The sequence below is a fragment of the Apteryx mantelli genome, chromosome 27 (assembly GCF_036417845.1).
Source record: "Apteryx mantelli isolate bAptMan1 chromosome 27, bAptMan1.hap1, whole genome shotgun sequence".
Classification (NCBI taxonomy): domain Eukaryota; kingdom Metazoa; phylum Chordata; class Aves; order Apterygiformes; family Apterygidae; genus Apteryx; species Apteryx mantelli.
This window is the reverse complement of record NC_090004.1, coordinates 805,105-830,581: the sequence shown is the minus strand read 5'-3', so window position 1 is coordinate 830,581 and position 25,477 is coordinate 805,105. Positions and strand designations below refer to the sequence as shown.

Genomic DNA, 25,477 nt, shown 5'->3' with positions numbered 1-25,477 from the left:
GGCCACAGACAACATGCTCAACTGCCTTTGCAAAGGACGGGGCCCATCTGTGTGGGCGAGCGAGCCGGATGCTACTGTCTATGCTGGAGCTGTGGGAATTTGGCTTCTGCCTTGCCCAGGGCTGAGGTTGCCACAGTGACATGCTGTCCCAACCGGCTGATGCCGCTCTCTTCCTCTGCAAGCTAAGCACAGCCAGGGCACGATGCCCAGCCCAGCATGGCCTGGGGTGACACGGGATATTGCTACAAGGGGCAACTGTGGCCCAAAAGCCTAGAAGCGAGAGGAATGGAGGTGCCTGTGTGCTTGTAAGGGGTGATGGCTCTTTGGACACAGCCCATTGCTAGCTCTGCCATGGTCCCCCTTGGGCCTGGTCTCCACCATGGGCACCGTTGCTCTGTCTGGCCTCGGTCACAGATGGGCAGGCTCAGCTTGGCATATAGGGAGATGCACAGTGGAGGAAGCCTGGGACAGACAAGCCAAAGCATCGGTCCAGCCAGGACAGGATGGCAGCAAAGCTGGGATGCCTGTGCCTGCTCTCAGCCCTGGCAGCACCATCAGGGCAGGGCTGGGAGACACCGGGCCATGACGGGCAATGGGTACCAGGGAGAGGGTTGTCCCAGCAGCACGTCAGTCAGTCTGAAGAGCTGCCAGCAGCGCAGGTCTCTGGCTGGGAGAGAACTTAACGGCTGCTGAAAGCAGAAGTAAGAGGCACACAGAAGTGAAAGCAGAGACCAGAGCAGCTTCCCACGAGCTCTGCTCTCAGCAGAGCACTCCAGAGGGATCAGCTGTGCTGCCATGGAGCCCCTATCCTTCCAGAAATACATCTGCTCCCTGAACCCCGCTGTACTGCCTCGCATCCTCAGGATTTGTTCCGGGGTCTACTTCCAAGGTGAGTGCTGGGTCCCTGCCACCGCTGAGCCATGCCCGAAGGCTGTGCCACCTCCTGGCTCCCCCTGCATCGCTGCAGCCCAGGCTCCCTTGTCCCACCTCGAAGGTGGAAGCCCCATCAGGGCTCCCAGGGGTGCCTGCACCCCTGCCACCAGCTACCTATGACCAGGGAGAGGCATAGATCCTTGCGCGATTGCTGCACAAGCAGCCACTGCCAAGGAACTGGTGCTTGAAGCACAGCTGCTTGCAACAGACCTTCTCTCCTACAGCCATCACCCAGCCAAGTGACCCAGTACATGCAATTGTGCTGCTAGGAAAGTGGTGGGGCACTAAAAACTCATCCAGGTTGGTCTTCCATCCCATGCACAGCTCTTATCCCAAAGGCGGCTGGCGGTGGCATACATGCTGGCCATGGGTCTGGCAGGGACAGAGCCACACACTCGGTGGCTGTAGGATGGTGGGACAGGGTGGCTCTTGGCTCCAATGAACTGAGCATGGCAAGAGCATAGACAGCAGCCTCACAATCTGGTCTGCAGCTCTCTGCTTCCTCCTGGGGCATATCACTGGGCAGATTTTAGGTCAAGGTGAAGTCCTCACCAAGGTAGCTTCCTCAACTGGCAGCAAAGCTGGTGGTGAAATGGAGCCAGCGTGAAAAGTATGTAGGCATTGGGAGCACACAGCCGGACCATACACTGCAAAGCAGCAGATGCTGATAGATGTTATGAACACCGATGCAATGTTTACCCTTAGGACCTGTAGGATTTGTAGCATCTGTTTAGGTTGCATCAACTTTTAAAGAGCAGGCAAAGCAGTTGTGTTGATCAAACTCTGTTTTCCTGTAGCTCAGTCAGGATGAATGTTTACCTTCCTTTCCCAAAGACTTCCCTTGGCCATGATAACATTTTTAAATTGGTAAATGAGTAAAAATGTCATTGTTCGTTCAAACAGTGACAGTTAATTTATTTAGCAATCGGTGGTGGTGATGAGGTAGCTGGTGCTTTCTGCTTCCCATAGCAGAGGGTTTTGTCATCATCCCAGCAAGGGGAGACGTTTTGTTCTGCAGATGGTTTTGTAGCAGCTTGATGAATTCAGAGATTCAAGGGCCAAAAGAGCTATTGGTCCTGTGGGATGGTGTCGTGACATGGTATTGTACCCTGAGGAGTTCTTGCTCCAGGAAAGAAAGCCCATCCCAGGGCAGATCTTTCCCATCCCTTCACAGAGTGACCAAGCACTGAATCTTTCCTGATACTTGGAAACAGTGCCTGCATTTTGCCTTTGAATTTCATCATTTTGGCTTCCAGCCATTGATTCTGTTACACACTTCTGCATTGTTTTTCTTCTCCTTTATGACCCCCTACGCAGTTATCAGCACTGAGGCTTTCCAGGACATGGGCTGTACAAGCTTCCTGGTATTATTGATTCCTTAAAAATAAGCACTGGCCCAGCAAAGGCCCTCTCAGCCAGCTCTTCCAGGACTCCTTTTCTTGGCTGCTGGCAAATGATGTTTGACCTCATGGATAGATTAGTGTGTATTGGGGATTAATCAGTGTTGCAACTTGCAGATACGCCATCCTGCACAGTGATAATATTTCTTGAACACTTCTTTATTTGTTGCAATTATTAATCACTATTTCTGGCTTCTGCCAGCTTTTTTGATTAGCAAAACTTTGTGGGGGAGGGTGGGGGGGTCCCCAAAATGTTAAACAAAAATCCTATTGTCCTCAGCCCTTTCTTGGGCTGCTTTCCCAGCCATGAACTTTTCTTTGTCCTCAGCATCCCTGATCATGTTTTATATGGAGCGCACCTTCCTCTCTGGTCCTGCTGTGTGTGATTTGCCTGGGTAGTGCAGGACCAGCCAGTGCTCGCAGCCATCCCTGGGCTCTGCACAGACACGGCTGCTCCAGCACCAGGCCTGGCCGGGGCAGGCAGCATCTCACTGCATGGACCCTCCTTGAGGCTTTTCAAGCATCTCACTGTCATCCAAGGAGGCCAACCATGCCATGTGTGTGCAGAGTTGCGTGGGTCTCTGCGTTCACCCACCCAACACTATGCTCTGGGCAGTGGAGCCCAGCCGCATATTCACTTTCTTTTTCAATAATGCCCTTGATACTGTCATGGAGCCACAGTGTACAGGGCTTGCAGACTGTGCAATGCTTTCTCAAACCTCCCAGCCTTCACTTCTCTTTTCCTGGTTAATTTTTTCCATACTTCTTACTTGCACTTTGAGTTTCCCCCCACTCTGGACAAGCAGGCTCAGAGGTAATGTGGCTGTCCCACATAGCTGTTCCCATCTACGCTCTGCAGACAAGTGATCGCTGATGTGGCAATACCTGGAGCATCATCTGTCCCTCTCCTGGTGAGAGGGGGACCCCGGATGGTCTCCAACCGTATGTCCATCATTCACTGCATCCTTCCTGCCCGGCTCCGCCGGTGTTGCCCTGTGCGTCGGGACCCTAAACCAGCATATTTACACCATAGTGTTTTTGTTTTCTGACTGCATGTGGGGCCACCAAAGCTGCCAGCTCACCTGGTTTGTTCATGTGACACCTTGTCAACCCCACCTCTGAGCCAGCAGACCAATTCTGCCTGTCCCCAAACAGCTGCCATTCTTTCCTCCCCCTCCTCCATTAGCCCCATCCCCTCAGCCCCCTTCAGAAATCCTTGGGGGCTGGAGGGACCCCTTCACCCCACCACAGCCACGGTGCTGCAGTCTTGGGCCAGAGCAGGGCACCCAGTGTGGGAGCCAGCTCCCTCACAGATGTTCAGCCTCTGGGGTATCAAGAGCGGTGCCCCGGCAGCATTTCCACACCTCATGGGCAACTTTCGTGGCCCAGCCTTTCCAGACAGGTCTTTCTGCAGAAAGCAGATCCTTCTACCAATCAGCTGAAAAGGCAATGCCATTCACAGACAGTGGTTTTTCATTTGTCCTCTGTACCCATCCATCTCTAGCTCCCTCCAGTGTCTTCCCTGCCTGCAGGAAGAGCTAAATAGATGGTTAAATCCAAAGACACGGTATGTTGGGACACAACTGAAATGATTTAGCTGTGTAAATAGCTGTGTGGATTAAGGCATGGGCACGACTGTTCGCACCTGCAGGAGCCTGGGGCACATGGGCTCAATTACCACCTAGTTACCTCAGTTCCCAGAAGGGACAAATGCTGTTGCTGGCGTCAGGCCACAGTTGGCCCCACACACACGCTGCCTCCCAGCTGCTGCCAGGATGTCATTGCAGCTGGCCAAGGGCTGGTTTGCCCAACACAGCACAGGGCCTGGCCACTGCGTAATCGATATTTGTTAATGATACCCAGCATGCTTGGACCGCTCGCGACGAGCGTTGGATGGGCGTATGCACCACTAGCAGCTAGCCCAGTGAAACAGTAAAGGATAGTTTACTTTTTCACCCAGATGGAGAAAATTCAAAGCTCCAAGTCTGAAGCCCATCTTTGTGCGGGTGATTAATAGAGATCAGCACCTGATAAAAATGCTGTTAAAGGCATCTTCTTTGGGGAAATTTCTAACTGTGGCCACCCGCTCCATGCACGGGAGCTCAGGCTCTCCCTGCGTGGGGTGTGCTGTGCTCCATGGTGATCAGCCCTGCCAGGTTACCTGGAGCCAGCCCCATTCTCATGCTGCAGCAGCGGCAGCAGAGCTTGTGGCCGTGCGTGGCTTGGAGCAATCTCTGCGCTCTGGTTATTGTGGCATCCGGGCAAGAACTGAGTCAGCAGGGCAGAAATAACCCCATTTCCTATCAGCTTAAAAATAGCAGCTGACATGCTTTAAGGGACGTGAGCTTCTGCACCACACCCCGGGGCTGCAAGCCAGTGGGTGCTTACCACCTCCTGCAGGGTGACGGCTCCCCGTCCTCCTCCCTGCCTCCTCCAGCCTGGCCGGTGAGAGGATGCTCTGCTGGGAAGCATGAGAAAAGCTCTAGCACTGTAAATGGAGCCACCTAAACAGTTCCGCAAAGGCACCCAGCAACATGCAGAGCCCAGGCAGGCTGCCCAGGACAGAGCCCAGCTCTGGTCCTGGACCGTTGCTGCTCCACAGCCCTGCTGCAGGGAGTAATCCCCCCACCCAAAGTTTTTTTTTGGGGGGGGGCAGCACACAGGGTAAGCAGGGGTGCTCCACAGCGTCGCAGGTCTGGCTCTTGCTCAGACCAACGGCAGCCACTGAATGGTCCTGTCCTTTTCTGCAGGCTCTGTATATGAGATCTCAGGCAACGAATGTTGCTTATCGACTGGAGACTTCCTAAAAATAATTGCCATCAAGCTGCAGAAGGTCATTTGTGAGGATGTGGAGATGGGGCAAACAACAGAACTGCCACTGACCTTTAAAGGTGAGTGGGGCTGCCCAGGCACAGCCCACTGCTGCCAGGACCCAGGCCCTGTGGGCACCCTGCATGTCCCAGCCCCATGGACCCTGTGCCCACTGCAAAGGGCTGCACACTCCCACCCCTCCCTTAATACCCCATCTCCTCTTCCCGGATTCCCATTGCATGCCAAAATGGCTATGGGGTAGCACCCCAGCCCTTCCCCTTGACAGGCAGCTTCTCATGTCAGATGCTGGGCCCTCATCCAGCACATGACATGGGTGCCATCATCCCCAGGGAGCCTTTCGCAGCATCTGTGAGCTCAGCTTCACCTTCCTGCAGGTCTCTTCCAGACCAGTCCAGACCCACAGCCATACGCAAGCCTGGAGGAGCTGATCCGGAGCAAATGGAGGGCCCAGGAGGCTCAGCCCTTGTGCTTCGTTTCGGCCACTGACGTTGCTGTGAACCGGCAGGTCATTCCCAAGGCACAGCCCATCTTTCTGGAGGCACTGCAGGGGAGGAAGGCAGCTGTCCGCACAGCAGGCAGCCACGGGGAGCTGCACTGGTTCTCGCTGCCTCGCTCCCTGCGGGGTCGGTTCTTCGAGTGCGGCGGGCAGCGGGACCTCACGCTGCAAGAGGTGCTGGGGCTGCAGGGCAGCTGGCCGCAACGCCTGTTCTGCCCCGCACTCGGCTCATGTCCCATCCTCCTCAGCCCCGTCTACGAAGTGCAAGCCATCATGCACTGTGAGTCCAACCGCAGGAATCAGGTGCGCGTGTGCCTGCATGGGCTGGGGCAGGTGTGGTGCAGCACCGCTGCTGCCAGCTGCACGTCCCTCGCTGCATGGGACCTGGCACGCACACGTGCTGGGGGCATGTCCATGGGCTTTGGGGATGGGATGGGATGGGATGGGAGGAGAGGGGATGCCCAGAGCCAGTGCTGCAGTGGCCCAGGCAAGGTCCGTCCACACAGGGACCGAGTTAAAAACCCAGCTCTGGCTTAGAAAAGCGTTGCCCAAATGCCCAGCCTCGTGCAGGTTTGCCAGTCACAGCCCCGGGGCGCTGGGAGCCCCCGATATGCAGCATCAGCCAAGATAGCAGCAGTCGCAGCGATGGACAGGTGCCCGGCCCGAGGTGGGATTGCTCCTGCTCAACGATCCCTCAGCTTGAGCAGGCCCCCACGGCACGGCACTAACGGGGGAAAGGCCGAGCACAGCCCTCAGTGTGTCTCTTCTCCCTGCAGTGCGGAAGGACGTGGTGAAAATCCCCTCCACGCTGGAAGTGGATGTGGAAGACATCACGGAGGAGGTGCAGCACATCCATTTTATCAAGCCACTGCTGCTTAGCGAGGTGCTGCAGATGGAGGAAGCCCTCCCTGTCCGCGCCGAGATCCTGGAGGGGCCCAGCTCCCTGGCTGTCTTCAAGAACGACTGGATTGCCCGCCTGCAGAAAGGCCAGCAGATCCAGATCCATGGCAAGGGCTGTGCTTGGAAAGTCCTCGCCTCGGCTCGCAAGGGCACCCGCCATTTCCTCCTCTCCAGCGCATACCAGGGCAGGTTTCGGAGGCGCCCCAGGGAGTTCACCACGGCGTACGAGCTGGCTGCCAGCCTGCAGGCCGGCCAGCGCCTGCGTGTGGTGGTCACTCAGGACTGCGAGGGCCACGAGGAGGACATGCCCTCGCTCAGCGTGGGCGACCGGCTGGAAGTGCGCTGCCTGCTCCAGGCCAGCACCAGCACCACCGTGCTGCTGTGTAACCGAAGCAGCATTGAGGAAGAGGAGGGGGAGGAGAGTGAAGAGCTGATGCTGCCTCTAGACCTGAGAGGCAGCTTTGTGGAAGAGATGTGCGACAGCAAGAAGTACAGCCTCGCGGAGATCCTGGAGCAGCTCCCCCTGCCCTGCGACGTCAAGGTGGTGGCCAAGGACCCTTCGCTCACCCGCGACATGCTCAGCTCCTTCTCTGCCTTGCGGCTGGAGGTACGGGTCACCGAGCCCTTCTTGGTCAGCAGCTTCTGTGAGGAGCCAAACAAGAGCTTTGAGATCCCACCACGGTGGCTGGACATGTCCCTGTTCTTCACGGAGGAGCCTGTCCACCCACAGGCTCCCTCCACAGACTGGTCGCGGGTTGAGGAGCTGAAGGAGCCTTTCTACTACCACTTACTGAAGCAGCTGCCGGGCAGCTCAGCTCCCCCTCCACCGCGGCCCCCCAGGAGGAAGGAGGCTGTGGGCAAGGCAGGCCTCAGAACAGCCAAAGCAACTGGCCCTGAGAAAGCAAAGGTATGGCATGATCCTGCCCAGGGAGCAGGAGGAAGGGATGATGCTCCAGTGGGAAGGTGCCCTCAAACCCCAGATCCACCACCACCACTCCCAAGGCCCTGCATTCAGTCAAAAGCCTGTATCGTTTCTCTGCAGCCGCCTTCCCTGGCTGTGTCCAAGTCTCCCTTGTCCCAGAAAACAAGAAGCCCCTTCATTGCACGGAGCACCCCGAACGAGTACAGCATGCACCTCCGCTTGCAGAGAGCATCCCAGCCAAGCAAGACCCCAAAGGACAAAGGTGAGGCCACCATGGTGCTCTGCTCCCTGCACAGCTCCTCACCATTTAAACCTCAACAGAAGCCCCCACAGCCCACTGCAGGGCTTAACCATGGACCTTAATCTGCCATGGTCCATCATCACAGTGCATTTACTCAATCCTTCTGTACTCTTCTCTTCTAGGTGCGGAGACCAGCGATTCTGACCACGACTATGAAACAGTTGATGAAGATCTTCAAAAGACAATTTGTAAAATGCAGACTGTCTTTCCTTTCTAAACCTCTAGTTTCTGGGAGCCTCCAAATATTCTTAGTTCCTAAATTAAACTCGTTATTTACAAAAGCTAAATATAGCCAAAAGGATCCACAGTGCAGCCTCCAACTGCCTCCATCGTAACAGATGCATCATCCCCGCTTTCCCTCTAATGCCAGAGGACGCTATGCATGCAGCATACATACCCTTGCTGTACCATAGCAGGTGGTTGTGCTATGTGCTGTCCACAGCTGTCACAGGTGGGACCCTCCAACTGCACCGGACCAGCATACAGAGGGGGGACCCATCCTAGGGACTGAGTGGCCACCAAGATGCCACTGAGATGCCAGCCAAGGCTCTTGGACATGTATCTTGCTCTGCTCCACTACATTAACATCATCGAGACACTTTATGCATGCAGCTTGAATAGGATCCTAAATGGCAGATATGCCATGTCTACACCCATTTCAGACTGAAAACTTCTAATACCTTTATTGTATTTACATGTCATTTGTGCTACCTTTGCTGGGAGCTACCAGAGGCTTAGGAGACATCCACCAGTGGCTTTCTCCACATGCCCTTGTACCCATCAGCTAAGGCACAGCAATCCACCTGACTGGTGTTTTGCATTACCAGGAGCATGCTTTGGACACCAGTAACACCAATGCAGGCCCATTTCCAGACCTAGCAGCTTAAAACCAGAAGCAGGTGCATTTGGGAAGATGCTGAGCAACTGCAGTGGGATTCCTGGAAGCTCAGCATCCTTTTAAGTGCCTAACCATGGAGTTCAGAGACTGGAACTATAGTTTGGGATGCTGGACACTTCCACACATGTGGTTTGAGGCCAGCATTTTCAGACACTGTTTGGGACATGGCATGGGGAGGGGTATTACTAAGTACTTCGCACAGTGCAAACAATGCTCCATCTGGGGTCCAAACTGGTGATTCACATGCTTTTACAATTGCACATTCACTCCACAAGAAGAAACATCTTAAGAGATAGAAGCTGCATTTTCTCAGTGCTAGCCTAACTCACTTCTCACTCTGGCTTAATTTCTCAACAAGCTTGCAGTTTTAAGTTAAGATGTAAAATAAATTTTAAATTTCACTTGAGATAAAAACGTTTTTTTCCTCTCCCAGGGAAGACAGTTTTAAGTTCAACAGTTCTTTAGTTCATGTCATTCTTCACCTGGAATCTGGGGGAGGTTCACAAAGTTGCAGAGAGAATCTCATTCATTCAAGCCCAAGTCTTAGCCTGGATTTGGGCTGGTGTCTTCTTTTCCTCCGACTCTGCCCTGGGATTTACATTCAGTATCAGGACCGAGTACTCACCAAAACAGGGAAAAACTAGTTTCTTACCTGGCCTGTCATCTTACTAAGAGGCATTTAAACAACCCCAGGAACATTTTTCCTTGTCCCAGAAGAAAAACTAGTACCTGAACTATGGCTGGGAAGAAGATGGGCTCCAGACAGGGAGGAGGAGCAGGAGAGCAGGAGCATAGAGAAAATTAGAACAATTGAAAATATCCAAATATTTCCTCTCATCTCCTTTATTAGAACCAAAAGCACCCCGAGTTTTGATGCAACTTCGCTAATACTTTTAAATCAAACTTTTTGCAAAAGAGCCAACAGTTCTTCCCCTGACAGACCCAAGCCTTATTCCAAATCCTCCTGCTAGCCAGACGAAAGCAGGTGCTCTTGGACACTTTTAATAAACAGCAAATGGGCAACTAAGCGAAGAGTTGAACCTCCTCCCCAGCAGTCACATAATCATTCTGTACGCTCCCACAGCGACTCTCAATTTCACTTATTTTAGCTTTCAAAAATGATCAGAGTTTTGCTTCCTAACCTGCACACCTCCCGCAAAATGGAAATAGTATTACTTTTGATTTCTGGATCCACTAGTTTCCATAGCACGGAAGTTCACCTGTTACACATCTATAGTACAATTTAGCCCCCAAAATACATCACCAGATACAGCTGTACTGCTATCTGAACCTGAACAGGATATACTGGTTTTGCTACAGCATAAACAACAGAAGCAACTACACTGGATAGCAAAGTCGGTATTGATGCGCAATGGATGTGCAAACTGGGAATTGCTTTTTCAAAGCTGGGTCACATCATTAGTCTCAGATAACACAAAAACTTGCACTGAAACCCCCGATTTGCAGCTCATGTGAAACCCAGACTTGCCCAGCTTGCAAGAATGCAGAATGAGTCCCTAATCACACATGCAGTTTTTCTAACAGGCCACCTGTCATGCAGGACACAGAACAGGCAATTCTCAACCGACAGATCAGTGCAGTACAGAAAACTGGGCTCCCATCTGGTGGGCACTGAGTGCATTTCAGTTTCTCAGCGTTCAGCTTGAGAGATCCCAGGCCCTGCTTTTCAGCAATGCTAAACACGTTTGCCACAGAAACCATGGTTCCTCTTGTGAGAATTGCTACGTTCCTTAAGGGGTCATTGTGAAAAATGCTCCTGAATATTTATGAGCTTCTCAAACGCTACCATTAATGAACGTAAAACAACTCCCATGAGGTAGTTTTCAGCTCTGCATTTTATATGACATGAAGCATATAATGACTAAGAGGACAGAGATATTCTGAAGCAGCTGCCCTCAAGAAGTGCTGCTCCCCTGAATGAGGCAGGATCACGCAGAGAAACAGGAAATGCAAATTTGTTATCACACATGCATCACCAATTTCAACACAGCTTTTTTTAACCTAACTTGCAGTGTTTTTATTATCTCTTTTTAAATAGCTTTTTAAAAAAAAAACTTGTTCCACAGGATGTAATTCTTTTTAGCTTGAGCTAAAGTGCTTATACTAACAAAAATGATTCTGGCTGTATTTGGAAGCCAGTGATGCAACTTGTAAAACTTGTAACTTCTTTCAGTAGCAGAATTCTTTAATTGCTTAGTGTCCAGACATTCACTTTAGTTTGACCTTTTAGAGTAATTTATTTCAAAACCTAAAGAAAAAAAAAATACAGTTAAAAACAAGTAACTCAGGTGAAAGCACGTGCTGTGTTTTTACCCACCTGGCTAAGTTTTATCAATGTAGATGGTTTTCCTGCTTTAGAAAAGAACAAAAGCCTGTAGAGCCACAAACGCATGCAAGACTACCCAAGTTAAAATTTTATTGGAAATATTCAAAAGCTTCAGTAACAAGATCCTCTTGTAGTACAAATATAGGTTTAAATGCACAGACTAAACTCATTAAAAAATCTAGTCTTGATTACATTAGTGGAACATTTTTCTTGGCTACCCACTTTGTGAATGAAGTAAAATGAAGCTGTGTTAGGAGAAACTAATCCAGAAACAAAAGACAACCTGCCCATAACAAGATTAGAAAGAAATTTTCCTTTCTAACCCAGGCACTCTACTAAGAAACATAAAAAACAAACTGAAGTCTCTAAAGTTTTGAAGAGTTCAGCTTTTCTGTATCTATTTATACTTTTAATCACCTGGCCGCAGCATAGTAATTGAGTCAACAGAATTCTGTACATTTTGCTTGTCCTTGAATTCGGCAAAGTATGCGCTCACAGAGTAACTGTGATTTTCAAGGGCTAGGAAGAGCAAAGATCACCTTCCACGTCGCAAAGCTTGACAGGGTAACTTGAAGCACAGACAGGCATTTGTTTAGAACCAAAACCAGGTGGAAATAGCTTCACTCAGCATCTGTAGACTTATAGTGATCATCATCCACAGTGGAATAGATATGTCCCTCACTGCTAAGGAATTCAACTGCTTGCCTTGGAAGAAGAAAAAAAGCAGTCATTACTTCATGTTAACATCTTTCTTTCTGGGATTTCCTGCCTACAGACCCCATCCTTACTGTTTCTCTCTGGCATCTGCTAAGGGAAGCTCTCATGGCTCTATCCCATGGTCAGTTTAAGTGCTGACCCATTGCTCAGCAGGAATAAAAAGAAAGTTTCTCCAAAGGTAAAGTAAAATGCTCAGCCAACGGCTCTCAGCCTTTTCCTACCATGGAGGGAAAGGCCACCACTGTCTGTATTTTCCAGATACAAGCAGCGCCTACAACTGTCTGCTTCAAAGTGGACAGAACACAGAAAGATAATGGAATTTTCTGTCTTTAGACCTCACTATTTTTCTAAGTCTCAGAGATGAGAAGCTACATGAGACAGCAAAGAAAAAAAATCGTCTATTCCCAAATTTTGTCCAATATGCAAAGAGAGCAAAGATAGTCCTCAAACTCATGCAGACAACAGCACATAATGCTGAGGCACTGTAATACTCCCAGGTACATGTAACTTTGTTACTGAAGTGTTAAACAGTTTGTCTTGAAAAGGAGTGATGGATTTTATCACCACTTCATCTGACAATGGTTCAGTCTAACCTGTTCCGTTGAAAGACTTCAAAAGCTCAGACTCACTACCACACCCTACTGGAAATGTCTGAAATTACTAGAGTGGTTTAACAGGTAAACATCTTGCCCACTACTTCCCTCCCTTCTTTTATCAGACTCTAGGAAGGACAGCCTGAATGAAACATCCTCTGATGAAACACATCCTCTGCTTCTATATACTTACTTGATTGTTGCCATACTGATATTGTGGAGCTGAAATTTTAGCTCTTGAAGACTCATACCTTCTGCAACAGGGCAGTTCTTAATCAAGTTAAGCACCTGGAAGAACAAAAATCTAGGGATAGTGTATGCAGTTTATTCAGGAGTACAGCAGACTATGCTCTATTTTCCCATATTGCTTCTCCTCCTCTCCTTCTGTCCCATATGTTCACAGTACCATGAATACCACGTACATCTTCATTCAATTAGTTTGCAAAATGTTAGCTGCATTTACTGAGAAGACTCAAACTCCTTTTCACAGGAGCAGCAAAATTCCAGTTAAGACCACCTGGTCTTCAGTAAGTCTAGCAACACACAACCACCATTAGCATACAACTAAAGTTGTCTGTCATCAATGGACAGTTACAGGAAGGTCTAGGAGGAACTATCAGCCTTCACAGAACACCTTAACTTTCATTTCTTTGTCCTATATCACATCACAGCAGCAACCACTGTGACTGCTGCATTCCAGGAAAAGCAGCTTGTTGTTTGCACCTACCTGACTCTGATGTGCTGTGAGTCCGTTCACTGGCAGGCTGCCACCTCCTCCGTAGCCCCCCATGTCACCTATCCCAGCAGAGGAGAGAGACTGAGGCATTCTCGATGCTGACTAGAAGAGTAAAAGAGCTGCAGTTACATGGGCTGCCCTCAAGCCTGAGGGATGAAAGACTGAATGTTATTTCAGACACACAGTAATTAAAAATAAATTCCCAAAAGAAACAATTGGAAATTGACTGCAGCACAATTTCCCAACAAGGAAGCCAGCATTCCTGCCATACCTTCACTGTAGCCCGCCAGCAATTTAAAGCTTTTCAGCCTCACAAGTCAAATACAATTTCCCTAAGGAAAGAAGAGGTCCATCTCTTTGGGAAATAACCAACAATCCCCTCATTCAGTGTAAGGGTTAAGATGGTGTTGGGATCTCCAAGTACATACCATAAGATTTTTTCTGAGGATCATATGTGCATTGACGATTTCTAGTATGTGTGTGGTAAATTCATTCATATTTTCTAGAGGCATGATCTTAAACGCCACCAAGCTTTTCTTATTCTTTCAGAGAAGAGAAAAAGAAAAAAATTTAAATCATAGCCAACAGGAACATGCTTAACACCCAATCCAATCATTATTTCTAGGAACAAGGATAGTGGTGGGTAGGGGGCTTGTCTGCATGTAACTAGTGCCCAAGTTTTTGGACTTGTTTTCATATGCGACTGAAATACATTATAGACAGAGCAACTTCTCACAAAATGGGGTAAAAATTTAGATTGATGACTCCTGGCTTTTTACCCATATAACTGACATAACACCAACAGCACTGTTCAAGAAGGCAGCACTGGCTGCTTACCAAGAAAAAAAAAAAAAACAAAAAAACCCAACCCCCCCCCACACCCTATGAAATGAAAAGCCACATTCCAATGCTTTTAAAAAAGTTGTGCTAAAAAACTACCTTTCCCAAATACTAAAGCAGTAATTTGAAGATTAATTCACACAGTAAAGACAAAGGGAGAAACCTTAAACACATAAATATGTTTTTCTTTTTCTAACTGGCTAGTAACTAACTGCACTTTGCTTTAATACACGCATCACTGTTTGAACAGTGACTATTATGATGCAACTGTATGACATTATTACCCTTTATTAAGTGTCCCCCAGTAACCAGAATGAGATCTAAGCTCTATAGTACAAACATCCTAGAATGCAGTGGCCAGTACTGTTCAGCTGTACTGATCAACAGTGGCATTTTAAATGGATCTTCTGTCCTTTGCATTTAGGATCAATTAAAGTGATTCATACAGCATTGGCAAAAACATTCAAGGAAAAGCTGAACAAAGATCATGATTAACTGGATATTCTAAAAAGACCCTACTAACCACTTTACAAGATCACTAATCCTTCAAGCCACTGCTTCAACCTTATTACTTGAAGAGTCATGTGTAAGTAGCATGATTTTACCTGGAAAGATCGAAGATGACCAGCTACTTTTACGTAAGTTCCTGGAGGTACCACAACATTCTCACCACCTGCCTCCTTACAGAAAGGAAAAGGGGGAAAAAACAAGGTTTTGCTGATTCACATTTTCATTTCTCCATTATCACAATAAGTGACTTGAGAAAGGAGACTTATCTCAAGCAAACGCAAAAGCCATACATTCCTACGTCTAATAAGAACAGTCAGTATAAGTGAAAAATGGAAAAATCTGTAAGTTAAAAGTGAAAAAAAATTGTTTCAACACACTGCATATTTGAGGGCAGCCAAAGTCAGTTGTATTACAGTGCTCTGGTGTCTTTGTCCACTTCTGAGGGATCTTCAAAAAAAGCACCAAAAGGGGAAAAAAATTAAGTAATAAAAAGGAAGTGTTCAGCTATAAAACTTGGGTCATGGGTATGGAAACAGCAACAGAATCTCTTTCTAATTTATGATGAACTTGTAGTTAAGCCAACTGAAAGTTTGCTTAATTACTCTTTCAGGTTGTTAACCTGAACTCAGCTGTTTGCCTTCAAAAATGTTTTAATAACATGGTCCAGCTTTAAAGGCTTGCTATATCAGCATGAGAATCCTGTAATGATGGTAATTTTCACTGGAGTCATGCATCTACACAAAGGTATTGAGGGCTCATCTCTCAATTCAGTTATGAAGTAACATTCGAGCGTCCGCCTCTAAATACCTCAAAAAATTATTCAGCATGCTTCAATGCAGAAACACATATGAATTTTAAAGCAGGAGGAGAGTTCTATACGATACTGGTAACCTCTGCTACAGCAACATTTTCCTTGGCTTTCAAAGGTATGTTATTCCCCAAATATTTTCCAAAATAGCAACATTATATTAAGTTTGTAACAAATGCGGTAATAAACGCAAACACAGTACGCACAGAGAATGTGACAGGGTGTTTATCGCAAAGAATCACTATAAATGACTAAGAACACCCAAGTTCTGAGTTTTCCCCTCCATTTAAAATATAAGGGGGGACCAAACTGAAGTTAAATTCTCGCTCTTCCGTTCTTTGCTTACAGGTTAAATCTATCTTTTTCCACCTTTCCCAAACAAGCAGGGCTACAGGAACCACCTAAAAGCTCCTCTCTCTCCGCTGCATTCCCCACTGGTGCTTACGTCGGTATCAACCCACTGCCTGACATCCATCGGGGCCGCCGTCATGTCGTCTACTTTGTAGAGAATGTTTGTGGGCGCCTTCTCCGCGTGCCGAATTATCCCCATAACGGTGACCTGCGCGGGAAGAGGGAAGGCTCCGCTGCAGGGAGGCCGCCGCCGCCGCGGGGAGGCCGCCGCCGCCGCTCGCGTCGCTCCCGCTCGGGCTGCGGCGGCTCTGCCCGGAGGCCGCCCCGGGCGCTTACCTGGGAGATCTCCACGTCGCGGATCCTGAAGGTTTCGTCGACCTGCTCGGCTGCCAGCAGCTGCGACACGGTGCAGGGCACGATATTCTGGGAGCGGGCTCTCTGCAAGGGGGCGCCGAGGGGCCGTCAGCGCTGCCGGCCGCGCGCCCGCCCCGCGCCCCGGCGAGGCCCCGCTCCCGGCCTACCTGCTTCTTCTCAGCCTGGGTGCCGGCGGGGGAGCCGAAGCCTCCCGGGGACTGCATGTAGCCGCCTGCGGGCCCCGAGCCGCCCACGCCGCTGTAGCCGCCCTCGAAGGTACCTGAGGAAGGGGAAGGAGAGACCCTGAGGCGGCGACAGACGCGCTACCCGCCGCCACCGCCCCCACCGGGCGCAGCGGCCCCGGCTCCTCCCGCGCCGGCGGCACGGTCCGCCCCGAGCTGCCCCCGGACACAGGCACCGGCCCCAGCGCAGCGGCTCCCCGGCGGCCCCGCGCCGCCCCGCGCAGCCCCGGGCCCGCACCCTGCCCGCTCCACATGGCGGCGGCGCCAGGCCCGGCAGCAGGCAGCAGGCAGCAGGCGTCAGGCAGACCCGCGCAGCCCCTCCGCGCGCGCCGCCAGCAGCTGCCCAATCCGCGGGCTCACTGCTCCGGCCTGCCAGCCAATCACAATCCCCTTTCCTCCGGCTCCTTCCAATGGGGGAAGGCGGCAGGGAGGCTGCCGGCGCCATTTTGAGTGCTGGCGCAGCCCGGCCGCCGCTGAGGTGAGCAGGGCTGGGGCGGGGCGGGGAGCGGGCACGGGCACGGGCACGGGCACGGGACGAGGAGGGCAGGGCACGGGGGCGGGGCACGGGCAGGGCACGGGCACGGGCACGGGACGGGGAGGCTGCCCGACATGAAGTCCTTCGCGCTCCTCGTGCTCTGCCCGCTCTCCGCGGCTCTCACAGGTAACGGGGCGCCGGGGGTGGTCGCGGCCGCGGGCGACTCCCGGGCGCCCGCCCGCCCCGCTGAGCTGCGGCGTCTCTCCCGGCGGCGGCAGGGCGCTTCTGGCACGTCACCGACCTGCACTGGGACCCCGGCTACGACGTGACGGCGGCGCCCTCGCAGGTGTGCCCCTCGGGCGGCTCGCGGGCCGCGGCGGCCGCCGGGCCCTGGGGCAGCTACCTCTGCGACGCCCCGTGGCGCCTGCTGAACTCCTCCGTCTGCGCCATGAGGAGCCTCCTGCGGCAGCCCGACTTCATCCTTTGGACCGGGTGAGGAGCCGGGCCGGCAGCGCCGCCGGGCGCCGGGCAGGGCAGCGGCCGCCCGCCCGCCGAGGGGGCTCCGCGGGGGCCCGCCGGGGCGCGACCTCCGCCGCCCCCGCCGCGGCGCTGCCCGGCCCGGCCCGGCCCGCGGAAAAGCAGCAGGTTCAGGATTGGCCTTGCAGCCATGCTTTTAAAAATGAGGAAATCCGAGTTCGGGGCTCGCGTTTTCCATCATTTCGCTGAAGTCCCAGGAGGCGAATACCTGCGCTTGCATTGCTAGGAATCTGCAGATACGAGAGGAAAAAAAAAAACAACACGCCAAATATTCCAAAAATTGGCAGGACTGGTTCTGTTTACTCACGCTTTTCGGTTTTGCCTTGATCCAGTGTGCTTTGAGGACTGCCGGTTTTGGCCAGGAACCTTTATTAGAGAATGGGGAGCAGGAAGACTTGGGTGTGAAGAGTTCATAGTAAATTCAGGGGGTTTAATAAGGTAAGCATTTTGGAGAGGCGAGATTTGGCTACGCCTTAAATTGCAAAATGGAGGATTCCAGCAGAGCTGTACGAAGTGGAAGGGAGACAGTGTAGCAAGGCTGTTAGGAGCGGGAGGCCGGGCTCCTAACAAGCCCCAGCAATGAGGGATTCTCCAAGAAACTCCAAGTAAGATGAGGCAAAATGTTAGAATTCACCATCCTTTCCATTTCTTCAATTGTTGCCAGCCCTGTCTGACTTCACACAAATTCCGAATACCCAAAAACGCTTGGGGGAATGGAGCTTACTCATTTCCTTGGTGCACAAGCCCTGCCTTGTTAGAGGCACCAGTAGAAGGGCATCAGAAAACAGGCTTGCTGCATTTCTTCAAACTACAGAGAGGAACCTGGAAGATTTGCCTCAAAAAGGGGCTATTTTTCTTTAAAATTATAAAGAACCTCCCCAAATGGAGCTTTCTCATAGTATGGTGTCCAGAAGTGGGCACCCTGTTCTACAGGAGACCATAATAGCACTTGCAGACAGTGAAGGATTTATTTTGTATTATGTCTGTAGGTTCATACACTCCTCTGTAATGTCTGCTGCTTCTTCTAACAGCCCAGTGTTCCCTGTGAGCTTTTATAACCCCGGTCCTGATCTGCAGTGCTGTTGACTAACCCATTGTTCCCACTTTATATTTGTGCAGATGATCGTTTCTGCTTAGAAATAATTGTTAGTCCTTAAAACTTCTGTCTTGTTTTTCTCAAACCGTTTCTCCCAGTTCTTCAAAATCTTTCTGAATTTTAATCTTATCCTCCAATGGACTCATAATCCTTACCCCAATATTGTCTACAGATGCCAAAAGCATATTAGTGAAAGCATTGAAACATGTGTCTGCTAGATTTTTAGAAGTAGATCTCAAGGGTCACTGCTTTATTGGAGGCGTCCATTTGTTTCATTTTCAATGGAAGAGTTATCTTGCTGCTCTCTTGGGTACAAAGAGTTTTGTTTCACTATTGCTGATCAAATTTACTACCAGACTCTGAAACACTGTTCCTCACAAGATAGCCAGTGATCTGTAGCATCTATTAAATACACTGAGGTAGAATAAGGCTTCGTTTCTTGTGCTTGTGTATAGGTTTTTCAAGGTAGAATAAAGCAGAGCAGGTCTTTACCATGAGCAATTCCTTGAAACTCCGTGAGTGCCCTTGACAGTCAGAGGGCATAAACCCAAGTTCTCTGCCTTATCACTTTAAGCATATGCACTGCTAGTCGTAGATGATGACTCTGCTGTGTGTGTTTGTTTGTTTTTGTGTGTGTTTGTTTGTTTGTTTGTTTGTTTTCTCCAGAGATGATACTCCTCATGTCCCCAATGAGCAGCTTGGAGAAAAACAGGTTCTGCATATAATTGAAAATCTGACTTCTCTGATAAAACAGATATTTCCAGGTAGGATTTGAGAGAATGAATAGAGGAGAGGAGTACAAAGTCTCATGGGAAGAACTTACCATTGTGGAGAAATGATATAATTAGGAAGGGGAAAGGCACTGAAGTGCTGTGGGCGTTAGGACTAGTTTGTCCTCTTCCTAGTTGCTGTACAGGCCACTTGAATCAAGACATGTCTGACACACCCTTGCTGTTTCAGATTAATTTACTCAGAAGAGGGGAAAAGAAACATTTCTGTAACTACTCATTATGAAAAACAAGGCTGCAAAATTTCTTCTCACTTAATCCATCTCAGCAGTGAGGGAAGAAGTATTATTGACAAGGAAATCTCACTAACTCTGACTATAAAGACATGGCAGTCTTGCTCTGCAGTGGCTTCCCTGAGGACAGATGGTCTTTGCAGTATTGTATCCCTGGTCCATGCAACCACACAGGTTTAGTGTGGATGGTAACCTTTTATGAAGCTCTCAAGCCTTGCTATTCTTTTTGAGTCTGTAAGTTCACTAGAGAGCTTTGGTGCTGAAGAACTCTGAAGTTTGAATGGATTCCTCTGTGCTTCCTTTTCTCTGTCTCTAGAAACTAAAGTCTATGCTGCGATGGGCAATCATGACTTCCACCCCAAGAATCAGTTTCCAGGGAAGGAGCACAGGATCTACAACCAAACGGCCGAACTATGGCGCTCCTGGCTGAACGATACTTCCGTTCCTCTGTTCAGAGCAGGTGTGGCACCACTAGCCCGTGTTAGTGTGCTGGGAAGATGGCAGTGGTTAGGAGAGTCACCATGAATGAACTGTCCCTGCTTTTATTCCCGAAACTACAGTGTTTGTGGAGGAAGGATCCAATTTAAAAATGATTCCTAGCACTGAGTTTTCCTGCATGCAAGAAAAGGAATTTCTTTATGCTTTAGTCTCTCCTGCTTTCCTAGAGTTGTAGGAAGGTGTCTCTGCAGAGAATGGTGGGCTTCAGTGAAAATAAAAAAGATCTCTCAAGAAAGCTGCTGCCGTAGATCAGCACTATGGCTTTCTATAGCTTCCCAGCTCCTGGACTGTCCTGTACATGCTCTTAACACCCAGGGCCTCCTTTCACCTTGAGTGGCACATGCAGGACAAGAAGACACAGGGAAGAGTCACACCAAATCCATATCCTGGACTGGTCAGAGCTGCTGGTTACTGTGTAACCAGTCAGAGCTGCTGGCACCTTGTCTAGATAGTGACTCTGCTGTGGCTGTTGCCAAGGAGAGCTGAGGGAGGTTCACAGGGATTTGGGGACACAACTGCCCATGTGGCCAGAACTCCAGCTCTTTCTCCTGCTGGTTGCATTTTGCAGGTGCTTTCTACAGTGAGAAGCTGCCCAGCCCAAATACAAGGGGTCGAATGATTGTCCTCAATACCAATCTGTACTATGACCAGAATAACCAGACAGCTGCTGAGGAAGATCCTGGCGGGCAGTTCCAATGGCTGGAAGAAACACTGACCAACGCCTCAAAAGCAGAAGAAATGGTAAAAAAGAAAAAGAAGGGGGAAAAAAAAAAAAGCCTTTGTTCCAGGCTTCTTCCAGCCTGGAAGAATGACACTCCTGATGCCCCTGTGTGCCAAGGACCAGCAAGTCAATGCTGTCTTCGGGAAGCATGGGATCTGCATTCAGGGCGGCTCTTTGTATTGTAGGTCTACATTGCTGGGCACATTCCTCCTGGTTTCTTTGAGAAGAAAAGAAGCAAGCCCTGGTTCCAGAGTAACTTTAATGAAAGATACCTGAAAATCGTGCAGAAGCACCATAGAGTGATTGCTGCCCAGTTTTTTGGACACCATCACACTGACAGCTTTCGGATGTTTTACGGTGATACAGGTACCAAATGTAGCCACCCAAGTATTTGCATGATAGCTCTGTTCAATCCCCCAAAATCATTGCTGAAGAGGATTTTCAGTGACTGTTAGCTGAATGCAGCCGAGAAGCCAGAAAAGGCTCGTTTGCATCTTGCTTTCTAAAAAGGCTTGTAAAATGCTTTGTTCAACAAGACCCAACAGTGGATGGGATTCCCCACCCAGACCTAGAGCTCTAGCTGTCTTTCCTGCTTCCCCTCAAATTTTGTAGTTTCCTCTCACAGTGCCTTGCTGTTCATCCTGCTCCATCCTGAGGGTTTCTGAACCTTAGCTGAGGCATAAGGGAGCAACTATAGGTCTGCACAGTGGCACTGTGGGTAGCGCTCTTTGGGTCTCATTCACTGAGGGCGATTCTCTTGCTCACCCTCACTGTAGAGTCTTTTACTTATGCCAAGCTGCAGAAGGCCTGCTTTTAGCTGGAGAAATTCTGTTCAATCTCTGATGCTATTCAACACACTGATCTTCATGTGTTCACTGTTGCAACTAGATCTGGTGAGCAATGGGTGCAATGTGATCAGTGGCCAGGATGCTCATTGCAGTGTGGACTGGGTCTGCTACAAGCCAGGCCTCTCCCACTCATGGTTTGTTTTGCCTTTCTATTAAGGTTCTCCAGTCAACGTCATGTTCTTAGCCCCTGGAGTGACTCCTTGGAAAACAACATTACCTGGAGTGGCCAATGGAGCCAACAACCCTGGGATCCGGGTGATTGAATATGATCCAAACACCCTTCAAGTGAAGGTAGGGGATGCCATCATGCTTTGTACTGGAGTCTCAGTTGGGTGCTTTAATTGCTCCATGTGGTTCTAACAGGCAGGACTACAGGGAGCCAAGAAGCTATGTAGCAGAGGATCTAAAACAAGGTATTCCAGTCTTGCAGCTAGCATAAAGATTTACAGAGTGTCAGTGAATAAGGGCAATGACACCACATTTGGCTGGTCTGGGCCTCCTGCTGGGATAAGTCCCAGGGCAATGCAAGAGAGTTCAGACTTGTTTGTTCTTCATGTCTTCAGCTAGTCTCCTTTTACACTTGCTTTACAATCCAGGTAATGTGGATTCCAGAACTCTCTTTAGGGACTAACAGGCTTGCTGAACACCCTTCAAAAACTCTAGCTGTCTAGAAAATTATTCGGATCTCACCTACATTCTGAATTAATTCATTTTGTAATGGGATCAGAAGTTAGTTGAATTGCAGGGAAGGCTTCCATTTCCTTTGTCTTTCATTTGCAAAAAGGTGGAGGATGGTGTTTTTGTGCCTTTCTTTGCAAGGGATAAAGCATCTCTGCAGATACTGTATTTACATGTTTGCAGCATAAGAAATGCATGCTTGTCTGTCCTAAAATATACTGTGGAAAGCTAGAGAGCTAGTGAAGCAAGGCAGAGAGAAAAAGAGCAAGAGATTGAAAACAGAAGTTTTGTAGAACTTTTTTATTTAATTTTGTTCGCACTTGAGTAAATAACTGCTCAGTTCTGTAATGTTTCTCCAACTGTCCCTTCTGCCAGAGGACAGTGTTGATCATAAATACCAGAGTGATTTTTGGAGGAGGCCAGGCTCAAAATTCCTGATGTTTCAAAGTAAAAATCAAACAGAGAAAAGCCAACCCTTAAGCACTTATAAAATAATAAAATGGGATAAAGCTGCTTCTATAGTGAGTGCTGAATGCTCTCACCTGAGGCATCTGTCCCTAGGTTCACATCTTGGTAAGAAGCATCTGTTGGGAGACAGGTAACCTCCCACCACGTGTGCTGCCTGCTGCTGAATGCACTTTGTTGTGCTACACACCAGCATCTAGGAGAATGGGCTGATCAGATCCTAGTCAACCGCTTCACTCAAGGGCTGATCCTTTCCTGATTTCTCCTTGTTCTGCTTTTTTTCCCTGCAGGATATGGTGACTTACTATTTGAATCTAACTCATGCTAATATGATGTCCCCAATATGGGAGAAAGAGTATAGGCTGACAGAAGCTTTCCAAGTCCCTGATGGCTCTGCCCAGTCCATGCAAACAGTGCTGGAGAGGATATCAAAGGATGCACAGTATCTGCAGCGGTATTATGAGTTTAACTCTGTCAAGTATGACCTTACCCTGTGTGAGGAGGCCTGCCGCATTGACCATGTTTGTGCCATCAGGGAAGTTGATTTTATACGATACAATGAGTGTATTAAAGCCAGCAGCTCTGCCTCTGCCATCAGCAGTGTTTTTCTTTTACTGGTCTGCTTGCTGTTAGCTCTCCTCCGTCCCCAGCAAGCACTCTAATGACTTAGAACAGAAGTGAGTGAAGAGAGTACATGCTTCACAGCACATTTGAATCAGCAATTGTGAATACTTTTGGCATTGAGAACTTACTCGGAAACCAAGACAAAATTAGTGGCTTTAGTAAAAGCTCTCCAGTGCTGATTTGAACACTTCTAGTAAAGATTGATGTATTGGGAAAGGGCAATGATTGCCACGAAGATTTCTCATGCCAGACTGTCCTGCATCAGGGAGTTTCCCTTCCTTCATCTGTGACTTCTGAGGTGGTCTTACAGTTCAGCAGATCAAGGCCAGGCTTCCCCCTAGATTTTAACTTGACCTAATGTATGAGAGCTGCGAGTTGCCTTACGTTCCCAAGGAGTCTGCCTCCAGATACATTTCTCACATTAGCACATGCTCTTCTTAAAAGATCACACAGCTGGAGACCTGGAAGGATTCATTTCAGTGACCTTGTATGGCCTTGCCTTTAGCTTATGAGAAAAGCCAGGTAGGATTAGTTCTTCCTCTGACAGTGTATGAACTTCTACAGGTTTGGGCCATGATTTTCTCATGTCAGTGCCCAAGATGAGGCTCCAGGGCAAGAAGCCTGATTTTTCAAGTCTTGAGCACGAACAGCTCTTCCTCAAGCACATTTTTTGCTCTTTTAACTTGCATCCATTTTTTTTCTTCCCTTCTTGCAATGCTGGGGCATTGCAAGCTGACCTTGACTGCAATGAAGCACTTAACAGTTCAGTTATTTGCCCGCCTTGGGCTCTTCCCAGCTTCCATCTGAGCCATGAGGGAACTGATACAAAGTGATGTTATTGGACCCTTTTAGGTACAGGTAAATGAGACATAGAAGAAATATTTGCATTGTCTGTGAATGGCAGCCCCAGGCTCCCAGAGATCCGATTAGGGGCCAAGGAGAACACAAGCTAACAAGGCGAGTGGAAAGTCATACTAAGAACATGTAGCCTAAGCACACCAATGTGTTAGTGCAATCCCAGACTGCTTACACAAGTCATCTGCATGCTGTCAGCAGACCGTTTTGCCAGAAAGGCATATACAACTGAAAAGTGGAAAAGACTGTGGAAGTGAGGATAAAGCCAGTCACCTGCGAGCTGAATACCACAGGTTTGACGTGCAGATATGATCCTGGGCCTACCAGAGAAGCACTAGTGCAACAGAGGTATGTTATGTCAGAAAAGAAACAAGGATGCAAGAGGAATGGCCCTTGCCTCTAATGCTGTTCAGCAGATAGAAGATAGAAGACTCTCGTATGACCGTGGACAGCCAGCTGCTGCTCTGCACCTCAGTTTAGGAACTTCAGGCTTCAAGATCCAACCTTTACATTCAAAACATGAAGCAGCCAGCTTGCATCTCAGACCTGGTCTTCACAACTAAAATTCTGTTTTGGCTGACTATGAACAGCAGTCTCCCGTAGGAGATACTTTCTGTGCTACCTTTTCTCCCTAGCGTTGTATAGTGGGGTACATGCTTCCAAGACATTAGGTAGCTGTCTAGTATTCTGGGCATAAAAACCTAAAGTGTATGAATCCTTGTTCTGTTCCAGGGACATGTCTTGCTGGGAGCTGATTTATAGCTTCTCTATTGAAGTTTAATGGGTAAGGTGAAACTGAGATGGATGGAGTGAAGTAGCACCCCAGTGACAGCGTGTAGTGCTGTAGCGTATGGTCTGTTGGAAGTAAGTCGAATGCTAGACCCACAAATCGGCTGACTGAGAACACAAGTTACCAGTGCAGGGCCTGGGGGGAGATGGGCTAAGGGCGCTGGTGCTGGGGGGTGGCTGTAGTACTAAGTTCTGCAGTGCCCCTGAAATCTTTTTGTTGTTTGCATCAGGATTACAAAATTGGCAGTTCCCGAACCAGCATCTCTGGAGGTTTCTTGCTTCTGCTCATGCCCTGATTTGTTTTAAAGCAATCCCCTGAAGCGCACATGGATGAGTGTTATAGGAAAACATTCAAGTTAAATACTCCAGCATTAGAAGGTTGCAGAATTGGCTGTTTTTGCTGTGTGGGTGGAGATGGGTCTCTCTGCAGTTCTGCAGACCAAGCATTGATGGCATGTGAAAATGGTTTCCGTTGAGAAATATACTGTAAATCATCCAATGTGTATGGATTAAAGGGAGTGAATGATTACAAAGTTCACAAAAAAGTGCTAGTCAGCATTGATAATAAATCTTTCTTGATCATATACGTGGCAGTGTCTTTTCACCACCTCCACACTGGGTTGGGAACAACTTCGTGGTTCCAGAGGCTTTGAGGGGACCGTTGGTTTTGGGTTTTGGCTCAGATCTCTA

The 25,477-nt window shown here is 49.1% G+C and overlaps 3 protein-coding genes across 3 annotated transcripts; 2 read left to right on the top strand and 1 right to left on the bottom strand.

Moving 5' to 3' along the window:
• Positions 1 to 795: 795 nt before the first annotated feature.
• THEMIS2 (thymocyte selection associated family member 2) lies at positions 796 to 8,009 on the top strand. The gene is made up of 7 exons (XM_067311745.1): positions 796 to 889; positions 5,084 to 5,274; positions 5,704 to 5,724; positions 5,815 to 5,941; positions 6,438 to 7,468; positions 7,604 to 7,745; positions 7,907 to 8,009. Exons 1-7 carry the CDS (start codon positions 796 to 798, stop codon positions 7,999 to 8,001), a joined length of 1,701 nt encoding a protein of 566 aa, XP_067167846.1. The 3' UTR covers positions 8,002 to 8,009.
• Positions 8,010 to 11,105: 3,096 nt separating this feature from the next.
• On the bottom strand, positions 11,106 to 16,502 carry RPA2 (replication protein A2). Its single transcript, XM_067311529.1, has 9 exons — positions 16,419 to 16,502; positions 16,106 to 16,218; positions 15,921 to 16,022; positions 15,679 to 15,792; positions 14,521 to 14,595; positions 13,504 to 13,617; positions 13,067 to 13,177; positions 12,533 to 12,627; positions 11,106 to 11,734 (listed from the first exon to the last, which is right to left on the bottom strand). The coding sequence occupies exons 1-9, from the start codon at positions 16,432 to 16,434 to the stop codon at positions 11,650 to 11,652; spliced, it is 825 nt and encodes a 274-aa protein (XP_067167630.1). The 5' UTR covers positions 16,435 to 16,502; the 3' UTR covers positions 11,106 to 11,649.
• Positions 16,503 to 16,789: 287 nt separating this feature from the next.
• On the top strand, positions 16,790 to 25,371 carry SMPDL3B (sphingomyelin phosphodiesterase acid like 3B). Its single transcript, XM_067311487.1, is given in 8 exon segments — positions 16,790 to 16,928; positions 16,931 to 17,147; positions 18,955 to 19,052; positions 19,626 to 19,769; positions 20,376 to 20,548; positions 20,714 to 20,894; positions 21,534 to 21,667; positions 22,810 to 25,371. Coding segments are annotated over 8 exon segments (1,458 nt in total). The 3' UTR covers positions 23,182 to 25,371.
• The last annotated feature ends 106 nt before the right edge of the window (positions 25,372 to 25,477 follow it).